At 42.3% G+C, this 21314-nt stretch overlaps 1 protein-coding gene across 1 annotated transcript in view; it reads right to left on the bottom strand.

Moving 5' to 3' along the window:
* CHN2 (chimerin 2) overlaps positions 1–21314 on the bottom strand; it is a 213430-nt gene that overhangs the window by 79547 nt on the left and 112569 nt on the right. The window contains exons 4-6 of the mRNA XM_060248726.1: positions 20484–20515; positions 18147–18260; positions 15642–15930 (exon numbers count right to left, since the gene is read on the bottom strand). Of these exons, the coding sequence (XP_060104709.1) occupies positions 15642–15930; positions 18147–18260; positions 20484–20515 (435 nt within the window). The remainder of the gene's footprint in view (positions 1–15641; positions 15931–18146; positions 18261–20483; positions 20516–21314) is intronic.

Raw genomic sequence — 21314 nt, 5'->3', positions numbered from 1 at the left:
CATGAACTCTTATGCAATACGACATAGAATCTTGAGCTTACATGCTACTTGTAATAAGGCATTATGGAAAAGTCTTCTGGTTGAGAACAGATCTGTTAATCCACTATTTTTTCCTATATATAATTGAACACTAATCTCTTGTTAAAACTCCTTGCAATCAGACTTAAAATAGTAAGAGTTTATAGTCACAACTGATTGCTCAGTAATAATGGTTAGGTGTAATCTGTTGTTTCATATCATTTATTTAGTTACATAATATATGTGAAACACATGGCACATGCAAGAAAAGAGCTACATAAACACTAAGATTATTACTACAATATTTTAGTTTATGGTGTCATGAACAAAGCAGAATTTATAACACTATGCTAAAAATGCTTAAAACAATGGGACATACTAAAACTATTACTGAATGTTGTGAATGTAGACTAAACTGTACCAGGGTAGATTATCAATTCACGTGGCTTCTGATCCACTCTTTCCAGTGTTATTCTGTGCTGATAATACCATTCTACATTCAGTTCTAAAGGCATTCAGCTTGCTTTATAGTTATGCAGTGCATGAAAGGGCAGATGGAATTAGGAAAAGTGGATTAAATCAAATTAATATGAATCAAAGGGAGATGCCTGTCTTGCTTCCACCCAAAGTTTTTAAAACTCGCTACATTGTTAACAGCTGGAGATTCCCAAATCTCTTTTCAGGCATCTAGACCATCAAAGTGCTAGCCTTGTGAATACAACTAAGCATGCATTAAGATCTCAAAAGTATAGAGGCCACGAAGGAGAGCAGATGTCACTCCCCTATTACAATCCAAGTCTTTCTCTGCTGCAGTTCTTTCTTTGTTGAAGCTTTTCAGGCCAGCTGGGAAAATAATCACTTTCAACATTATACAATGTAAAAAGGGTTCCATTGAAACAAAACACTGGATTAATAGGGGGAATACTGACTTTTTCTCTCTAATGGGATCTCTTCTGGAACCCATAAATTAAAACAATAGCTGCAAAGCTGTTTCAGGGATACAAGAGGAAATACATCTCTTATGTATTATAATCACCATAATGGAAGGAACACAGGAATTAAGTTTTCTTATTAAGAGGAAACAGGATTTCTTACTAGGAACATGAATTAAACAAAATTAATATAAAATCAAAGAAAGATGATTCTTTGACTCCAAGTCCCACAAAAGTCTGCAAACTTTCCAGCTTTCTTTATGGACATCCAGACCACTGAAGCACAAAACAAGACATTGGAAGGAGAAGTCTGTGGTTCACAAAAGCCTTTCCTATTATAAGTTTCTCTGCTTCTAAGGTGCCACAAAACTCTTTGTTGTTTCAGCTGAAGCAGACTAATTGGGATGCCCCTCCAAAATTGCATATTTCTCTGTCACTGTGTCCCGCCCAGCCCGGGCGGGGACTGCGCGGAGGAGACCCCCCGGCGCCTGCCAGCCGTTCCAAGCCCCCGTCATCGCCCCAAGAGCCTTCCCCACCTCTCCAAGCCCCCGGGGCGGCCCCACCCCTCACCTCGACTGACGGGGCAACGGCAGCCGCCCGAGCAACACCTCCCAGACGGCGAGCCCGGCTTCGAGTCCGCGAAGTCTGGCCAGGGCAAGACGCCGGGAAGCAAGAGGGAGAAGCTGAGCCCGGCGCCAGAGGGGGAGACCCGTTCGTCTCGTCGCAGCGCGAGACGCCCCATCGCAGCATGCAGCCGAGGGCTAGGACGCCCGAGGCACGCCCAGTCAGCCCAGCCCCGGCACGCCTCTCCTGGGCGTCGGGGGCTTTGAAGGGGGGAGGGGCCAGAGGGGGGCAGGACCCGGGAAAGGGGAAGGAGGGGTCCGGGAGCATAAAAGGAGGGAGGGAGGAGGTCGCTGAGGAAACTGGTTGATGCGCAAAGAGGCTGCCTCGCGAGAGAGAGGGACAGGAGCCACAGCACAGCCAAGAGGGGAACGGGGGCCTGCGGTGAAGTAACCCAGCGCCCACCCCCGCTTCTGAGACCTCCGGGGAACGCCCCAGAGTGCCTGGGAGGGGCAACGGCGACGCCGGGAGACCGGGAGGGGTACCGAGGACCCGACACACTGTATATATTATTATTAATGACAATAATAAAACTTAGCATTATACACATGTGTACACATTGTCTCATACTTTTAATGAGATTACTCAATAGACTGATATTGTCTTGCTATAGATGGGATTGTCTTAAAAAAAACAGGGCTGGCCCTAGGGCGCATGGTGCCCCAGGCAGCCTCAGTGCCTACCGTCCCACCGTGCTGCACCCTGCTGCTCGCCACTCCACAGCACCTTTTCCTCCTCCCTTCCTCACAATTTTAATGCCTGGGAATGGGTGGTGAAGCACCACGCTCCCAGGCTCTTTAAAGGCCACCCCTCTGATCAGCTGAATGGTGAGTAAAGCCATGCTAGAGGCCGGCAGCTCCTATGCTGGCCCTCAGGTGTGCCTGCAATCAGTGTGGGGGTGATGGGAAGGACGAGTGAGCTGCCACCGCTGCCTCTTCCCCACTTCCTTCCTGGATCATCTTCTTGTTGAGTTGTATGTTATGAAGGAGTAAGCTAGCATCTTTTTTAAAAAATCGCGCAAAGCCTTCCATTTCATTACTGGCCAAAACGCCCTCCATGGATACTGGATACAAGCACTGAGGCTTCATGAAGGAACCACCTTAAAAATGCAGACACCAATGCTCTGATAAAGTTTGTAATTAAACTAATATAGTGCATTTTAAAGACCTTGGGATGAATTCAAACTTTATCTCCAAATTGCTTATAAGGTGAGCCAACAGACACTGTTGTCAACATTTCTATACAAATAGCACTCTGCCAGAACCCAAGCAGTCTAGGTATTATGTTATATGGTATTTAAAGTGATAGGAATATCAACTGAACAAAGTTTGAGTCCAGTGGCACCTTTAAGAGCAGCAAACTTCTATTCAAAGTATAAGCTTACATGTGCAGGCACACTTCTTCTTCTTGGCATTTGAAGAAGTGTGCTTGCACACCAAAACTTGCACATAAACTTTGTTGGTCTTAAAGGCAGGGCTTTTTTTGTACGAAAAGCCCAGCAGGAACTTATTTGAATATTAGGCCACACCCCTGATGGCACCATTGTTTCACACAGGACTTTTTTGGTAGAAAAAGCCCAAGGAATTCATTTGCATATGAGGTCACACCCCTAGATGCCAAACCAGTCAGAACTGTATTCCTGTGTGATCCTGCTTTCTAGAAAAAATCCAGCAGGATGTCCAGGAAGCCGCACTGCAGTGTGGCTTGGCCCTGAGAGCCCAGCCAACTGTCTTGTCCCCAAGAAGCCGCACCACACCATAGAGCAGCCTGGGATGTAAGCCCAGCTGATGAGCCGAGCCCCAGGAAGCCGCACCGCAGCATGCCTTGGCCACTCTGCTGGATACCTTTTTTTGAGCTGAAACCCTGGCCAAGCCAGCTGCAGCGATGCTCCGGTGTGCTCCAGCTCAAAAAAAGCCCTGGGAATGGCAACTATTACCCAACTACTACAAGTCATCAGTACAAATCATTTAGATAGAACTGGACCACAAATAATTTTTTTTAAAAGACTTGAAGTAGTTTATAGGACAGTTAATTTACAGTGGAATTCGGCCCCTTCACACCTTGGCAAATAGAAGGGGAAGACATGGAAGTAGATGGTGACTGTAGCCATGAAATTAAAAGACATTTGTTCCTTGGGAGACAGCTATGGTGAACCTGGGCAGTATAATAAAAAGTAGAGACATCACCCTGCCAACAAAAGTCCATATAGTCAAAGCGATGGTATTCCCAGTAGTATTGTATGGCTGTGAAAGCTGGACTATAAGGAAGGCCGAGCGCAGAAGAATAGATGCTTTTGAGCTGTGGTGCTGGAGAAGAATCTTGAGAGTCCCTTGGACTGCAAGAAGATCAAATCAGTCAGTCCTAAGGGAAACGAACCCTGACTGTTTCCTGGAAGGTCAGATGCTGAAGCTCAAATACTTTGGCCACCAAGTGAGAAGGAAGCACTCACTGGAGAAGATCCTGATGCTGGGAAAGACAGAAGACAAAAGAAGGCGGGGACAGCAAAAGATGAGATGGCTGGACAGCATTACTGATGTGACAAACACTTATTTGAGCAGACTTTGGAGGATGGTGAAAGACAGGAGGGCCTGGCGTGACTTTGTCCATGAGGTTGCAAAGAGTTGGACTCAACTGTGCGACTGAACAACAACAAACAGAATTATACCCTTCTAAGTCCACTGAAGTAGCTAATCACAGCTCTCAGCTTCAGTTCCCAGTCAATAAAATGAGAATAATATTTCACCTCATAGAGCTGGCATGTTGAATAAAGTGTCAAAAAAGGTACACATTTAAAATGCTCTTTAAATAACTATCATCAGAAACATTGACTATACAGTACATTTCCCAGACTGACTGGGCCTTGTGTGAAGATGCAATTGAGATTTTTTAAAAACCACTAGAAGCCAAGATGCATTCCCCTGCTTTTAAGTAGACACAAGAGTGTAACACACAGTCTATGTGCTTGTCTTATAAGGTGAACTGAATCAGTGGGAGATCTAATATAAAAATACCAGCATCATGACTCATGCAGAAGTTCCATTATTCCATCGTCTCTGGCAAAATAAAAAGGAAAGAGCACAGAATCAGCTCAAGAACTCTGTAATTATCAACCTATCTGGGAAGGAAATATAATTGGAAGACTGATGGATGATTCTAGAGAGAGCAAATACAGGCCAGATTCAGCAACCTGGGACTTGGCAACTGAGGGAAAATCCTGGCAACAGATACCCTTGGCAGAGGGGACTGGAAAGCTGACAGCTACTTTCTGAGACTGACAGAGATAGCAACTAGGGTCGCAAGCCCAAGTCTGGCACCCAGTGAGAGAGGAGGAAGAGAAAATAGGGGACAACTTGAGGGGAGAACGTAATGTGATGTCACTTCCGGGGAAACTGGAATGAACATCATGTAACTCTGGAAATCACTAGAAACCCTACTGTAAACCCAGAAGTGATGTTATATTGCATACAATTGGGGGGGGGGGGGTTTCTCCCACTTCCCAGAGGAGCAGCAGTGAGAACAGGTTGCCAGTACCAGGAGGCCTCCCACCATAGCAGGAGACCTGCCAACTTGGCAGCAACAGTTGAAGCAGATAAGGCAGCTCAGTGGTGTACATGGGGATGGGAGGCTTGCTGACAAGGTCCTGCTTGCATATTTAAAGACCGGCTGCAATTTTAATGGCTGGGTTAGCGACTGTGAGCACCACCAGCCTAAGAGCCTGTTCTGATCTAACATTCAGCACACTCAGGATGGCTTCAGAAATGATTTCTGGGTATACTTAAATATGCTATCCAAGTGGACACTCTACCAAATCAGATCACAGAAGAAATTCTAGGCCTCTTAGACTCCCCGGGATCCTGCTCCCTAGATCACCTTCATCTATCAGCAAGTGCCATGGACACCAAGTTTCCAGGCAAGGAAATCATTCAAGATGCAAGGAATCCAATGGGATCGTTTACTAAGGCCCTGAGGCCCTTTAGCATGTCATAACTCAGATGTTGGGTGGATGAGGAGTGGTGAGTACTCTTTTAGTTCTGGCACCAAAGCTTTGGCATTTACTCCCCTGAAAGGTTTGCTTGGTGCCAGATTTGCTCACCCTTAGATGCTGGGTTAAGACACTTTTATGCTCCCCAGTTCCAGGCTTTTTATTCTGCTTTCTGATGACATTTTAAACTGGGTTTGCCTATTTTGTTTTTATGATATTAGGGTTGCTATTATGTGGCTGTTTGGATTTTTATAACTGCTCTGAACCTTGACTGATCATTTTAGAGCAGTTCTTTTTTAAAACTGCTTTTTTACTCAGCTGTTTTTAATTCTGCTTTGTATTGAACTTGTTACTTAAATCGTTCTTTAACTTGTAAAGTGTTCCAGGAATATTACATTGAGGACTGTAACAAATATATCAAAAGACATAAAGAGATCTTGTGGACTGGAAGTTATCCTAAAGCTGTAACCATATGGACACTTATCTGAGAGGAATGCTGACAGAAATAAGTTGAAAATTGCCTTGATACAAAACTCTAGGGGGGTGGGGTGTAGTAGACATAGTGGTGAGAGTGTTGTACTAGGAATGGGAAGACCCAAGTTCAGATTTCCCCTCAGTCATGAAGCCCGCTGTATGACCACACGCCAGTCACTTAGCTACACACTGTTTTTTCCTGGGTCCATACAACCAAACATGTTTTGCAAGTGCATTTCTAGGAACTTGTGGGTTTGTGGGTTCAATATGGATCAGGAACATGAGACACAAAGAGAGGGTCTTTCCTGTGTTGTTGTCCCACCAGAAATGGCCCCAGAGGGCATTAGTTGCCCCATTAGGGCTGCCACAGTACTGATGGAGTACACATAAGTCCACATGAACATAAGAACATAAGAGAAGCCATGTTAGATCAGGCCAATGGCCCATCCAGTCCAACATTCTGTGTCACACAGCGGCCAAATATATATATATATATATACACACACACACACACACACACACACACACTGTGGCTAATAGCCACTGATGGACCTCTGCTCCATATTTTTATCTAACCCCTTCTTGAAGGTGGCTATGCTTGTGGACGCCACCACCTCCTGTGGCAGTGAATTCCACATGTTAATCACCCTTTGGGTGAAAAAGTACTTCCTTTTATCCGTTTTAACCTGTCTGCTCAGCAATTTCATCGAATGCCCACGAGTTCTTGTATTGTGAGAAAGGGAGAAAAGTACTTCTTTCTCTACTTTCTCCATCCCATGCATTATCTTGTAAACTTCTATCATGTCACCCCTCAGTCGACGTTTCTCCAAGCTAAAGAGCCCTAAGCGTTTCAACCTTTCTTCATAGGGAAGGTGTTCCAGCCCTTTAATCATTTTAGTTGCCCTTTTCTGAACTTTCTCCAATGCTATAATATCCTTTTTGAGGTGCGGCGACCAGAACTGCACACAGTACTCCAAATGAGACCGCACCATCGATTTATACAGAGGCATTATGATACTGGCTGATTTGTTTTCAATTCCCTTCCTAATAATTCTCAGCATGGCGTTGGCCTTTTTTATTGCAAACGCACACTGTCTTGACATTTTCAGTGAATTATCTACCATGACCCCAAGATCTCTCTCTTGGTCTGTCTCTGCCAGTTCACACCCCATCAACTTGTATTTGTAGCTGGGATTCTTGGCCCCAATGTGCATTACTTTGCACTTGGCCACATTGAACCGCATGTGCCTTGGAATGTGCCTTGGAATTGTCTAACCTACCATTAAGGGTTGTTGTGTGAGGATAAAATGGAAGAGGGGAGAACCATGTCTATTCAGCTGTGTGTACGGGAAGAAGGGCAAAGTACAAATATAACAAAGACATCACAATAGTCTTAAAGGTGCGACTGGACTCTTTACTAGTTTGTAGCTACAAACTAACACAGCTAACTCCTCTGGATACATCACGGGAAATTTAAGGTGCCTATATAATACCACAGCAACCTACAGAAAGGTTAATTGAATGGCTATACTATACTGTGTGAAAATTCCAGCCAATATCAAAACTGGGATTTTTGTTTCTTTCACAGAACTAGTAAACAAGGAAACTAGTTTTTTTGGTGTTGACTTTCTGGTGTTGACAGGATAGGGTTGCCAGGTCATCACCATCAGGGGACCTTGGGGGGTGTTTCCAGAGGAGGCGGGGTTTCCCTGTTATAGGCATGCAAATATAGCAGAGGGTTTTTTAAAACGTAGCAAGGCAAATGTATTAGCTTTAAAACAGAAACTTTACTAACTAATAAGGGAGAGTTTACTGGGAGTTGAAAATAATGAACAATAATACAGGAGAAAGCATCTGACTATTCTCTGTCCAACATGTTTACTCTGAGACTTCTAAACATCATGTGAGGAAAGACTGGAGAGACAAGAACAAAGGGCCATAAACTGAAACTCAATCCTTATTCTCCAGCCCAACCCCAATGTATTGATTACACAATAGAAGTATCCCAATGCTAACTAATTATGCATTTTGTCACCTAGCTCTGGCGGCAAATAAGTGCAGGGTCAGCAATCGGCTCTCCACATCCAAACTAGCTGAGACATCAGCATGCATAAACAAGCACTTAATTATATCATGACTTCAGGGAGGGAACTTGCAAACTCCAACATTCCCCAACATGACGACATCACACAGAAGTGACGTCATCACACTGAGGACCGGCACCCCTCTAAATGCTTTTTATACAAGGGGGGTGGAAGCACCTGAATTCCAAGTGGAAGTTATCAAAGCATGTATATTTTCTTTCATTTGCTAAAATCTTTATTACCAAAAATTTAATTTGTGCACTAATCTAGATCCAGCAGTACCAGACTGCACAAGTGCCTTGGCAGCCAAGAGCAACAGCAAAGAAAACTGGCCAGGAGCTGCAGGAAACACCCTAGCGGCTTGCAAAGGTGGAGACTTCTCCAGGCAGCCCCAGGAGGAAGCAGAGGCCGCAGCAGCCAGGCCCCAAGGGCAGTGTGGAGAGAGGAAGTCAGTCATGGGAGAGAGGGAGGGGCAGGAGCCCATGTGGGCCATGCACACAGCAAACAGGAGGGAAGGCAGAGCAGAAGACAGAGAAGCCCTGGGGGAGGAGCCATTGGCACTTCCTGCAAGCCTAGCCCCAGGCCTGTTGGGATTGGCTGAACCCAGGGCCAGCCAACATCCAGGCTGTTTTTTAAAAAGATGTCTAAGGGTGGGCCAGGGTGGAAGAACCAGACCTCCTTTGTGGCTTTCAGGCACAGGAGAAACATCTGAGGCCCATCTTAAACTAGGCATGCCAGTCCCTGGATGGGGATGAGGGATCCCCATATTTCACTGGCTCCCACCTGCCAGCTGGTTGTCAGGGAAGCCCCACCCCCAACAGCAGCTACTCCCCTCTCCCTCTCCTCCTACACGATTTAAAGCACCCCCAGCTGATCAGTGGGAGCATGTGGCCCTTAGACCAGCTGGAGGGCCTTTTAAAACTTGATAACTTCCATAACTGTTTTTTAGCTAACCTTTATATTGCCGGACCAGAGCTTTCCCAAAATTTTGGTGGTTATCTTCCATATCTCACATCATACTAGATAGACACATGTAAATATAAATATGTAAACACAAACTAGTAACCTGATTTGAGACTAAACTAATGACAATATATGTGCATGCCAACTATAACTGGTCAAAGTATTCCTCCTCCTTAGTAAGTGCTTATATTTAATAATATGAACCCACTGTAAACCATTGAATAATATGAACCTACGGTAAACCAAAAAAACATTTTTGTTCAGTGCTAACAAAAAATGCATAGTTCCACTGCATCTTTCAAAAATAGGTGAAAGCAAAACCCATGAGAACTCTTACATAAAACTGCCACCTAGTGTTTAAACTATGCCAACGCCAACAGAACTTTTGTGATCAATTCCTTCTGCACTTTTCTCAACCTAAAGTTTCTGAATTAAAAATAAACATCATTTTCTTAAAACCCTCTAGCAGGCAAATCAGCATATTTAATAAAAAAGATCACAAGTTATGCACAAATCAATAAGAAACTGTTAAGTGTCAGGGCTAACACTATGGGGAACATGGTATGGAGCACCCACAACAGTTGGACCTTGTATGGCCACACAGAGGACAACCATATATGTGAACTATAGATCCATAAGAGGATTGCCTGTTTTTAAAATTGCTAGCAACAGTCACAGGGCCACACCCTCTCACTCCACTATATTATAACAACAAACCTATGAAATGGGCTGGGAGGTCAACCACTCTTCCTGTTAAAGCAATTGGTCTGAGGTTAGATTATCCCCATGATTTTTCCTGTCTGCTTTATATATCAGGCAAGATCTTCTTCCTTACTCTGTCTGTTCACTAAAGAGTTAGCTTTTAGTAACATATTACCAGCAACCCTTAGGTGCTCAGCATGGATAATACTACAGTTAAAATGAAGTAAAACACATTCATTGCAATAAATAATCCTTTTAAAAGCCAACTACAGAATACCAACTCATTTAGAAAAGTCACACGAAATTATTGTACACAAGTCGTACAAGAGAAATGCCTTTCTCTTGCTTCATTCAATCATTATTCTTCAGATATTCTAGTTCACTCCAGACAGCTGTCCTTGGGTTGCTCTCCACTTGATCAGTTCAAGCTGGACATGCCTCATGACTGAACACAAGTCAAGTAATTATGGCTCCAGCTTTTAAAAGATTCAGCCACATGCTGCAATACCTTAACCGTATTGTCCTAATAACCTATTAAAAGGAGAGCGAAAAGGGGGGAAAGTTAAAATGACTTAACAACCTTAACTATTGACTTAAAATTAATTTAGAATTATTACTGTTGATTCAAAATTATTGCTGTTAATTAATTATATAACACTTGTTATTTAAGTGAAACACTTGATCCATTGAGCATTCTAGGTTCTAAACTCACATTTGCAACTTGAACAATCTGCAAGGGCACAGAATGTGCATTGGTAGAAATAATCCTCCAGGGCATGGTGGGAGGATGAAGCATCCTTGGGAGAATGAAGGTAGCCTGGGTTTAGTCATCTATGGATGGGAAACTTTCTGAAAGCCCTAAGAATGCTGCCTTTAGTTCCAAATGGAATGAAAAAGAGATGTATTCTCACCAGGAAGGGCTATACATCTTCTGTATTTTAATGTATCACTTTTTTTGGAATAGTATATTGGAATAGTGATTGTAACGCAATGCAACATATTGGAATACATTTCTCTAACGTAATACTGACGATGAAGAAGAAGAGATTGGATTTATACCCCAACCTTTTCTACCCTAAGGAGTCTCAGAGTGGTTTACAATCTCCTTTCCCTTCCCCTCCCTAAAGCAGTTTACATTGAATTAAAGATAGAAGATCTTGAATTTAAACTGGAATTATTCACACAATGTTAAACAGGACTATATAGGACATTAAAAACTAGCTAGGAGGATGCATTAAGAGATTTTAAATATATTTTATTTTTAGGTGTTAAGAGTGGATAAAGTCCTGAATTATATAAAGAACTGGGATGAAAAAAATCTAGAGACAAGGAGGTAACTGGTCTATATACTGCATTTTTCTTACTTGATCTAGCACATCTCTATTAATTATAACTTCCAAGACCTATATTATGTGAGTAGACAGCTACCTCAGGCAATTCAAAGTCATTCTATTCCAACTGAGCATTCTCTTACTAGTTAGTGCCTCTGTGACACCCTTCTATTGACCTACCCATGGGGAAGAAGTCTGCAGAATGACTGAGATATCCAATAATCTCTGTTGTCAACCTAGTGCAGGAAAAGATGACTATATACTCCCCAATGGCTTAACAAATTTAGTAGGGAAATTAATGCCTTCTGTAGTGGTTTCACAGCTTCAGAAATGTTAACAATATAACCTATCAATGGGTACAATCAGATGTCTGATCCAATGACATTGCTTCTAACTACTAAATTTAACATATGTATCCAAAAAGCAACATCTGTCCCCATTCCCGAGTTCTCAGCCTCTCTGTCCTCACCCCAACTTTTCTGACACCAGAGAAAGTTCAGTATTTATGGATTGAATTGTTCTCACTGTGCATTTTCAAACATCTGATCTTTCTATTGCAGGGGTGGCAAATGGTAGCTCTCCAGGTGTTTTTTGCCCACAACTCCCATCAGCCCCAGCCATTGGCCATGCTGGCTGGGGCTGATGGGAGTTGTAGGCAAAAAACATCTGGAGAGCTACCATTGACCACCCCTGTCCTATTGCATGCTCAAGTGGTTTGGGAGGTCTAAGGTTTCCACTACCTGACTGTTCCCGCCCCCCACCCCCAGTTAGCAATATAACATGGGGTGAAGCAGGATTAGGGTGGTGTGCCAGAGTTGCAGACAGACTATGCCAAGCCTGTCATCTGGCCACAGCAATAATATTTCAGAAGTTTCCTTCATTAAATACAACCTTTTTTCTATTTCCATTTTCTGAAAAGGTCCGAAGTTCCAAATAGTCTGAGTAGATTACTGAAATGTACCAACCATAACCCAATTTCATTTTGCCTACTCTAAAGTGCCGGTGATATTTTATTTCACACAACATACAGATGAAATTATGCACCAGTTTTACTTAATGTATACACAACATTAGCAAATATTATTTTGTGCTGCCTTGGCTTCCTTTATATCCCTTGACTCCAAGAGTATGCTTAGCTCTCATATTATTGAAATAATTTGAAAGCAGAAGTGCTTAACTTTGGTTGAATTGCAACGTTTATCTGTAATTTTGCCAAGGGACAAAGTTTTGGTCTGTAGCCAAAATATCAGACTTTACGCTTTGAACTTAAAATGTCATGCAATCTACCCTAATCAGAAAATATATTTGACAACTAACCACAATCCACAATTTCCTCCAGCATTTTTTTCTATAATATTTGTAGAACACACACACACACATTTAGAGGTATAAAAACAAGACCTGATTTCCTCTGGCTGATTTTCTTCTTTTGCTTTGTTACAAACAAGGAAAACTTAACACATGCACCTCATTTTGCAGAAGTGTTTTTAAGATAATCTTGTCAAATTTATTAGTGATCATAATTAAGAGTGGTGTGAGAGGAAGCCCCAGGCATCTCTTTTAAAATTCACTTGCCTAGTGCTACTAGCCAACTTTCTAGGGTTACCAACATCCAGGTAGTGGATAGAGATCTCCTGCTATTACAACTGATCTCCAGGTGACAGAGATATAGTTCAGCTGGAGAAAACAGCCACTTTTGGAATACCCCACTGAAGGACATAAATATGGGGAGGGATGGTGGCTCAATGGTAGAGCATCCGCTTGGTAAGCAGGAGGTCCCAAGTTCAATCCCTGGCATCTCCAATTAAAAAGGGTATAGGCAAGTAGGCATGAAAAACCTCAGCTTGAGACTTTGGAGAGCCGCTGCCAATCTGAGTAGAAAATACTGACTTTGATGGACCAAGGGTCTGATTCAGTATAAGGCAGCTTCGTATGTTTATATGTTCAAGCCCCTCCCCTCCCCTTCCCAAATCCCACTTCCCCAGGCTCCACCCCCAAAATCTTCAGGTATTTCCAAACACAGAGCTGGTAGCCAGGGCTGGCCCTAGGGTGTGCGGCTCTCCAGGCAGACCAGCCACCCACAGCCCCCTCCATGGCGCCACCCCCTCCCCTCTTGTGCTCCGGCCCCTCATTGCTGCCCCCCTTGTGGAGGATACTCAGAGAGCAATACAGAGACTGTGCGCTGGCCAGGAGCCCTCCCTGTGCCTCTCTGATGATTCTGATCATCAGATGATTCCAATCATCAGAGAGGGGTGGGGAGGGCTCCTGGCTGGCGTGCAGCCTCTGTATCACTCTCTGAGTGTCCAAGGATGCTCAGGGAGCAATACAGAGGCTATGCGCCCTTGAAAGGCAAAATTTGGGCATTTGCCTATGGCACCGGGCTTTTGCAGAAGGGCCTGCAAAACAGAGTTGTTCCACCAGTCCTACAGCTGAAACTTTCTGAGGGATGAGAATGACAGATCCATCTGATCAGGCCCTTCTGCTCTCTTCTCTCTCCTGCCTGTTCCCAGTTCCGATGTAATCAAATTTCCCCCTGATTCAGTTATTTGCATTGTTATGTGCCATCTGTTTGTTGTGATTAGTATTTTAAGAATTATTTTTAATACTTAATTTATGATTTGTTATTATAAAGATGATGTTGTTTGCCCTGAGCCTTGCACTTGCAGAGGAGGACAAGTCATAAGTCAAATACATAAATAAATATTATTATACGTGCCTTCCATCTATTTTAAAAGCACAGATCCAGCCAGCTTTTTCATACAATGTCACTCAGTTCCCCTCTCTACTATGGTCCTCATCACATGTGGCTTCTGTATACACAGGTCCTGTGATTCTTAGCATAGAGTTTTCAGGTCATCACATGATTGCCTCATACCTCTTTCATCAGCAGAGAAGCTGGCTGGATCCAACCCTGTGTGTGGGAACAGACTCCAACAAACGATATGTCACTGTGCATGGTAACCCTTCTCCCTACATTCAGCATCCATCAGTATGCACACAGTGAGCCTCACTGATCATGTTCGTGCAACACATTTCTTGAGACTCAGTGACCTTTTTGGATGGCTGCAGGGGAAACCAGGCCGTCACTTTCCCCATTCTGTCCCTACAGATTCATGGTGACATCCAAGTAACCTGTGAGTTGCAATGATTCTTGTGTGAAGCAGCATGCACAGGAATCCATGGATCAGGACGTAACACCACAGTGAATGGATTATTCAGGGTGACAGATTTAATTCCCCCCCCTAAGATAGCCCAAGTTCAGCTTGAAAAGTTTAAATTATGTTGATATAAATGAGTGATTAATCACAGCCTTGTAGACTGCTTCACTTTCCTAGGGTGCATGCTTTTCAAGTAACATTAATAGGTAATTAGTTATGCTTAATTTCTTTTACTAATAATTCTGTAGGTCAAAAATGTCACTCCCAGATATTAACTACAGTTTTCTCATCTGCCCTCATTCCATTAGGTTTACCTTGTTTAGTTTTCACTAGTTAGAAATTTCAGAAGCAGACTAACTTGAGACAATGCTTGCCATTTTACTAGAAAGCAGTAATTCTACAAACATCCATGCAATGGGACATGAAGCAGAATCATAAAACCTACAAATCATAATTTCTAGCAGCTGGGCGGCGGCAGGGGGGGGGGGTCTTTTCCAATGATGGGTCAACAAAGTAATCTTTACTGTGATGCAAAGCACTTTTGTGAATTATGTATTAAATAACCTTCAAAAGCACTTACTCCAGAAGGTGGTTTTGACATGTTTTTAAATCTACTGTACCAGAAAACACTCATATAAACTCCTATAAGAGCGCTTATCTGTTACTTATGGTGTAATTTGTCTTACATTTCCAGTTGATTTTAGCTGAGTGTCAGCCAGCTGCATTTGACAGCAACTTCTTGTTCACTCAATTTATGTTGCTATTACGTTGCTATTACTATAACTGCAAAAAAGCAAGATGGAGAGACAGAAAAGCCAAGCCTTTAGAAGTCCAGACCCATTCACCAAAGGCAAAATAGTAAAAGAGAGATTTCTCGGTTTGCATTAAAGACTCACAAACTTGAGAACCAGTGAACTATAAATCAGTATTACTTCTACCAAGATCAAGGCTTCAGATGGATATTGAAAGCAAGAATCCCACATCCTGATTCAGATTTAAAGAACTGCATGTGCTTATATTTGCCTACATGAAGGCCTTTGCAAGCAGGATGCCCATTTATTTCTTGAGACTGTACCTAGACACATATTCCTTTCTATGTACAGATCAAATCTCTTCCATAGAAATTAATGGGAAGCTCTTGCAGGGAGGGTATGTGAAGTCTGTTTCCAGTGGCTGAAACAGAACAACATCATTTAAATCCAGGCACTGTTACCCACTTTGGACTGAACTTGCCACCAGCATTTCCACTGCCAGCAACATTGAATGCAACCTAAAAATAAAGTATTTTTACATAATTGAATTTGCACTTTAACCCCCTCCCCCCCAAAAAATTCAAAAATATGGACTGTTTCCCATCATAAAATTAGACCTCTTACCTTTTCAACAGGTGCATTTTCTTCACATGTTGTTACACTCACTTTTCTTGATTCTGTTTTTGCTTTACTTAGCCTACGGGATACTTTTTCTCTGAGCAAAGTGGCATATCCAATGTGTTCATATATAGGATTTGTTGTCATTTTTGAAATGTACTCAGAGGCCTTTGTTTCTATGTACAGAGTTATCAAGCCATCAGTAACCAAGTCATGGATTGATTCAAACCTCTTCTCTCCTACAAAGTGCTTCCCATCATAAAAGAGCCTGTAGTTTAAGGTCTGATTGCCAAATCTGTATTGAAACACAATGGAGTTGTTGAATTAGTGTCTTAACTTCCAAAACACAACCGTTCATAGTATGCATATTACAAAGAAAGATGCTTTTCATTATCAGCTATGAAAGTAAAGGAAAAAGGAAGGCAGTATCAGGTGGTAGAGGCTGCATTCAGTCAAAACAGGTTTGGGAAGGTACCTTAAAATGGTAAAATTACTTAAATGAGGCCTTGTAGACCTCATTTATGATTGCTTTGATGTGGTCAGTTCTCTACAGAATTTTTTTAACTTGAAAAAAGAACTTGAGATGGTATGAAACTTTCTTAATGTTTTTGTCCCTCTTCATCATTTGTTCATGAGGCTGCAACTCTGTTCTCCAGTGTTGCTTGGCATCGTTCCTACACCCCCTTATAGACCAAATACCAGCAGCATAAGGATAGGAAGCACTGGCCTCTTTGTTCCTGATGCCATAATATAGTTAACTCTTATTGGTTACATGACATTGTAATCCATTCATGTTAGACTTTTAGTCATGTTTTCTACCTTCACTCTAAAACTGGTTTTGAGAGGTCAAAAAGGTCAAATCTGATTATGTTGCACTGCCATGAAACCAAATCAAAATGATGGAAGGAAACAGGGTGAGGGTTTCATGGAGACAGGCCCGTAGCTACGAGGGGGCCTGTGGGGGCACAGCCCCTTGACTGCTAGGCAGGGCCCCCTGACTTGGGGCCCCTAACCAGCCTCCAGTGCCTTGGCTGCATCCTTCTCCATTCTGCCATCATCATACACTGTTGCTTCTGCTTGCTTAGGGGACGTGATCATACAGAGTTGCTTCTGCTTGCTTAGGGGCCGGAAGAATTCTCTGACCCCTCGGCAAGCAGAAACAACAGGGCACTTTCGGAGCCCAGGACTGAAACTTAAGCTCCCTGTTGCTTCTGCTTGCTTAGGGGCTGGAAGAAATCTCTGATCCCTCAGCAAGCAGAAACAACAGGGCACTTTCAGTGCCTAGGACTGAAAGTTAAGCTCCAACTTGTTTCTGCTTGCTTAGGGATTGGAAGAAATCTCTGACCCCTCAGCAAGCAGAAACAACGGAGCACTTTCAGCGCCCAGGACTGAATGTTAAGCTCCCTGTTGCTTCTGCTTGCTTAGAGCTGGAAGAAATCTCTGACCCCTCAGCAAGCAGAAACAACTGGGCACTATCAGTTGCCCAGGACTGAAAGTTAAGCTCAAAGTTGCTTCTGCTTGCTTGGGGGCTGGAAGAAATCTCTGACCCCTCAGCAAGCAGAAACAACAGAGCACTTTCAGTGCCCAGGACTGAAAGTTAAGCTCCACGTTGAACTGATGTTGGGCTAGAGGGCGCCTGCAAGAAGAGGCCGTTCTGGCCCTCAAGTGGGGCGGAGGGGGTAGGGGGCGGATGGCTCTATTGCAGACAGGGCAGGGTAGGGTAGGCTGACGCACACAAGTGGAGGTCCCGGCTGCAGTCCTGGGCTAGGGATCAGTGGAGAGGTGATGTTCGCCTGCAGGGGTTTTCTGGCCTGGTCTCGCTGGCCACCTGAGAGAGGGTAGGAGCTGCGCTTGGGCAGCCTCGGCTCGCCCTCCGACAAGAAGAAATCTGAATTGGAGGTCTTGTAACCCCAGAAGTCAGTTGCGACTTGGTGGCGCCTTCCACCCACTTACCCCCCTTGTCTTGCCGGGCTTGCCTAGCTGGATCATGCTACAGGTAAGGGCAGGAGATCGTGCAGCATGTATCTAAACCTCTGAGTAGCTCCCCACCAGAGCTGCTGGAAGAGGGGTGGAAAGGGATCACCTTGGGGCAGCTGTGGGGAGGGGGGAGGCTGTATGGCAGCGAGCTGGTAGCTTTCCTTCTCAGCAGTGGTAGGAGAGAAGGCCATGGAGGTTGGGGCCACTATGTGCCCCCTGAAAAAAATTAGGGCCCCCCAATTCTTCAAATCCTGGCTACGGGGCTGCATGGAGAGAAAACAAAAGGAAGAGAATGTCACCAAATTGGGCACTTTCTCTGTTCATCTCAGCAAGGCTTACTGAAAAACTACCCCACACTCCACCACCATCACAGCCTATGAACAGAGGGGTGAAACTGAGGAGGGGGCATTTGGGATCTGCCCTCTACATGATAAGTATTTTAAAAATTCTATTTTTTGCAGTTATTATAACCAAAACACATTTTTTTGAGGTTTTTAATGCTTAATATTTACAACCATAACCTGAAAAGCTTACCGGAGAGCTAAGGTATAGCATCCAGGCTGTCGCTGGCTTTCTCTGAGAATATATGCTCCTTCTACACCTCCAAGTAATTCATCTGCTTGCTCACGAGAAATGATCCCATGAAACCTGACAGAAAAGAAAGTCAGCTATTTAAATAATATTGCAGAAAAGGGGGGGGGGAGAAGGGACACAGGAATTTATGACCAATTAACTAAGAGCGAAGCATGTATATCATAGCAAAACAATTAATATATCACAAACTGACAGACTATTTTTCAAGTGGATGGATGCAAACTGCAGCAAACATGGTGAGAGTGAATGGGGGAGGGTACCCAACTGGGATACAGATACAGTTATTTTTGCTTTAGCATTTATTTAAATATGTGAAGGTAAGGCCTCTTAGACCCCAACTACAGATCCCACCAAGCACTGAGCATAAGGTAATCAGAGTGCAAATGAAACAGATGATTCTAGGACTTCAGATATATAGCAACTATTGTAGATATAGAAATGAGTAAGAGTCCAGTAGCACATTAAAGACTAACAAAAGTTGTGGTAATGTCTGAGCTTTCATGAGTCCCTGTTCATCTCTTCAGATACAGCTAGAATCATATTATATGCATATCATAGTCGGTCGGTCTGTTGGTCTGTCTGTCTGTCTATCTATCTATCCCTCATGCCCAAATGCTGCTTCTGAAGTCAGTCAGAAATAAGCTGGAGATCATCTTGGTAGGCTGTGCTCTGCAAGTCTCTATGCTTCTATATCTCATTTCATTCCATGATGTCGCCAAGAAACTCCTTTGTTTTAAATGCAAGTTCTCTGTAGATAGTCAAGTTTAGAAATTAAAGAGTATTTGCTATGGGGAATCTCTGAATGAATGGAGATAAGTTTCTTAAGTAAGGTCTCCATAAGAAGGGTTATCTGAAAAGAGAGGGGTGAAATAAAGAATTAAGAGAGGAGAGGATGTTAAAGTAAAACATGTACAAATATGTGCTCATGTTTTTGCAAACAAATAATTTAAATATGTCTATTTTGAACCCAAACTTTTAAATGTCAAATAAAAATTCATCAAGAATTGACTCTCCTGCAAATGAGGTAAAGCGGGTACAATCAAGAAGGAAGTTGGGATCCATTTTAAGTGACATCTTACTACTGGCAATGGCACCAGCTCCAAAGGATAATCAGCAACAATCCTGTCAAATTATCTTGTAGCATGACCAATGACTGCCAGAGCACCAAGTCAAATGAAAAACTAAACAATGTTTAGCACATAATTTGTAACATGTTTCTGATTTATAATGTCGTTTCCCTCAGTTTGCCTTCAATTTACCTCTCTAACCACAGAATTGATTTATATGTCATTTCTTTGCTACTCTCTCAGGAAAATCAAAGATGGTACCCTAGATCTAAGAAGCCTAAGTATTGGCAGCTCTTATTCTCAGCTGATATAAAGATCTGACCTCTGGAAAAAAATGAGAAAGAAGAATCAGGGATCATTTGTTGAAAATAAAGGTGACAAGAGTTCAAATTTGTCTAGACTCTGACTCAACATGCCTGGGCTTTGCTATCATGTACATGCATATATTTGTGGTTTCTGGCTGGCTAGTGGGATAGCAATATAATCTATTTCTTTCTTTCTTTCTTTCTTTCTTTCTTTCTTTCTTTCTTTCTTTGCTAAACTATGGTGAATCAGAGTACAAATTAATTCTGGAAAACGTAACATAAGACTGCATCTAATTAAAATAAATGTCCTATCTATAGTGTTTGGATAAGAGTAGTGAAGTGACTTTAAATCTACTGTTGATTTTTTTAAAAATGTGTTCATTCACCCTCCTTCTACCGCTTGTTCAATATAAAAGATATCAACATTTGGGAAGTTCTTGACCTCAGTAATGCAATGAAGTAATTGGACTGTAATGTTTTACTGTAAGGAGTAATTCCTCTATGACCTTAATTTAACTACATATTAGATTTCAGATTTTTACTAGTTGCTGAATTTAGTAAATTTAGTGAATTTGGGTATGTAGAGACACAGACAGAGAGACAAAGACAGCTTTAGAACTGCTGTTATTTTAAAAGAAAAAAGAGTGCTAAATTGGTTCATAAAAAGAAATTAATGGTTTTACCCTAATTGCAGAAAGATACCATCTGGGGAGACAATTCATTCACATGCAAGCTGAGATTCTGAGCATTCAAAAATAAATTAACAAGCATGCACAAAATAATAGAGATGCAATCTTGTGTCAAACAATTTCTTCATTAAAATTCTGCATTAATTTTAAATTGCACTAAAACATGCTTCAAATGATTGCTTACAAAATAATTTTTACAAATTATACAGTACATACTCTCTTCCATAGTATTTTGGTCTGTTCTCCACCTAAATTTAAATAGAGAAACAAAAAGGATCATGAATTACACAGTTAAATATAAATCTGGAGAATTATCAGTAGCAGTGAAGCTGTTAGAAGAACATAAGATGTAATATTTTTTTATTCCCACATGGATGGGATGTAGGTGCAGAGTTGGGCCCCCTGTGGAAATAAATGTGTAAGACTGTTTGAGTGGGTGAACTCAGTATACATTGGAATTCTTATGCCTATAACAAATCTCTGGACCTGGGCAGTTCAGTACACCATTATAGGTTTTGCTTCATGGAACAAAATGAAACAAAAGAATTTTTTACTATGTCGAGTAACTTACATATAATAGGCATTAGATTCTCTTGCTGGAATTATCTAAGTGGGAAGTACACATTTTAAGTAACACTTTAATATAAAGAAAAACAATACTCTGATCTACAAATCAGCTTCTTAAAATGTAGAATGTAACAGACTGGCCCTTCAGACTGTATCTACATTCACTTATATGTATGACATATACTTCAATGCAACCAACTTTAAAGTAAGTGTACTAACTATCAAGCACTTGTTATGCATTTTGCAGAAATAAGTAGTGCTTTCACAGCAACAATGCCTGCAGGATTTCATAGTTCATCAGGCCAGCTCAATAGAGAAATTGTGTGAATTCCACACATGACACTGAAAATTAATTTGGTGTTTATAAGCAAACACATACCGAGCCAGCAGGGGGCAGCTTCTTACAAAGTTTGATGCCCTACGTTTTCTCTGTAATGCTGATCAAATATTTGGAGAATAAATTTGGCTATTGTATTTAAG

The sequence above is a fragment of the Heteronotia binoei genome, chromosome 10, assembly GCF_032191835.1.
Source record: "Heteronotia binoei isolate CCM8104 ecotype False Entrance Well chromosome 10, APGP_CSIRO_Hbin_v1, whole genome shotgun sequence".
Lineage (NCBI taxonomy): Eukaryota > Metazoa > Chordata > Lepidosauria > Squamata > Gekkonidae > Heteronotia > Heteronotia binoei.
This window is presented reverse-complemented; position numbering and strand designations above follow the sequence as displayed.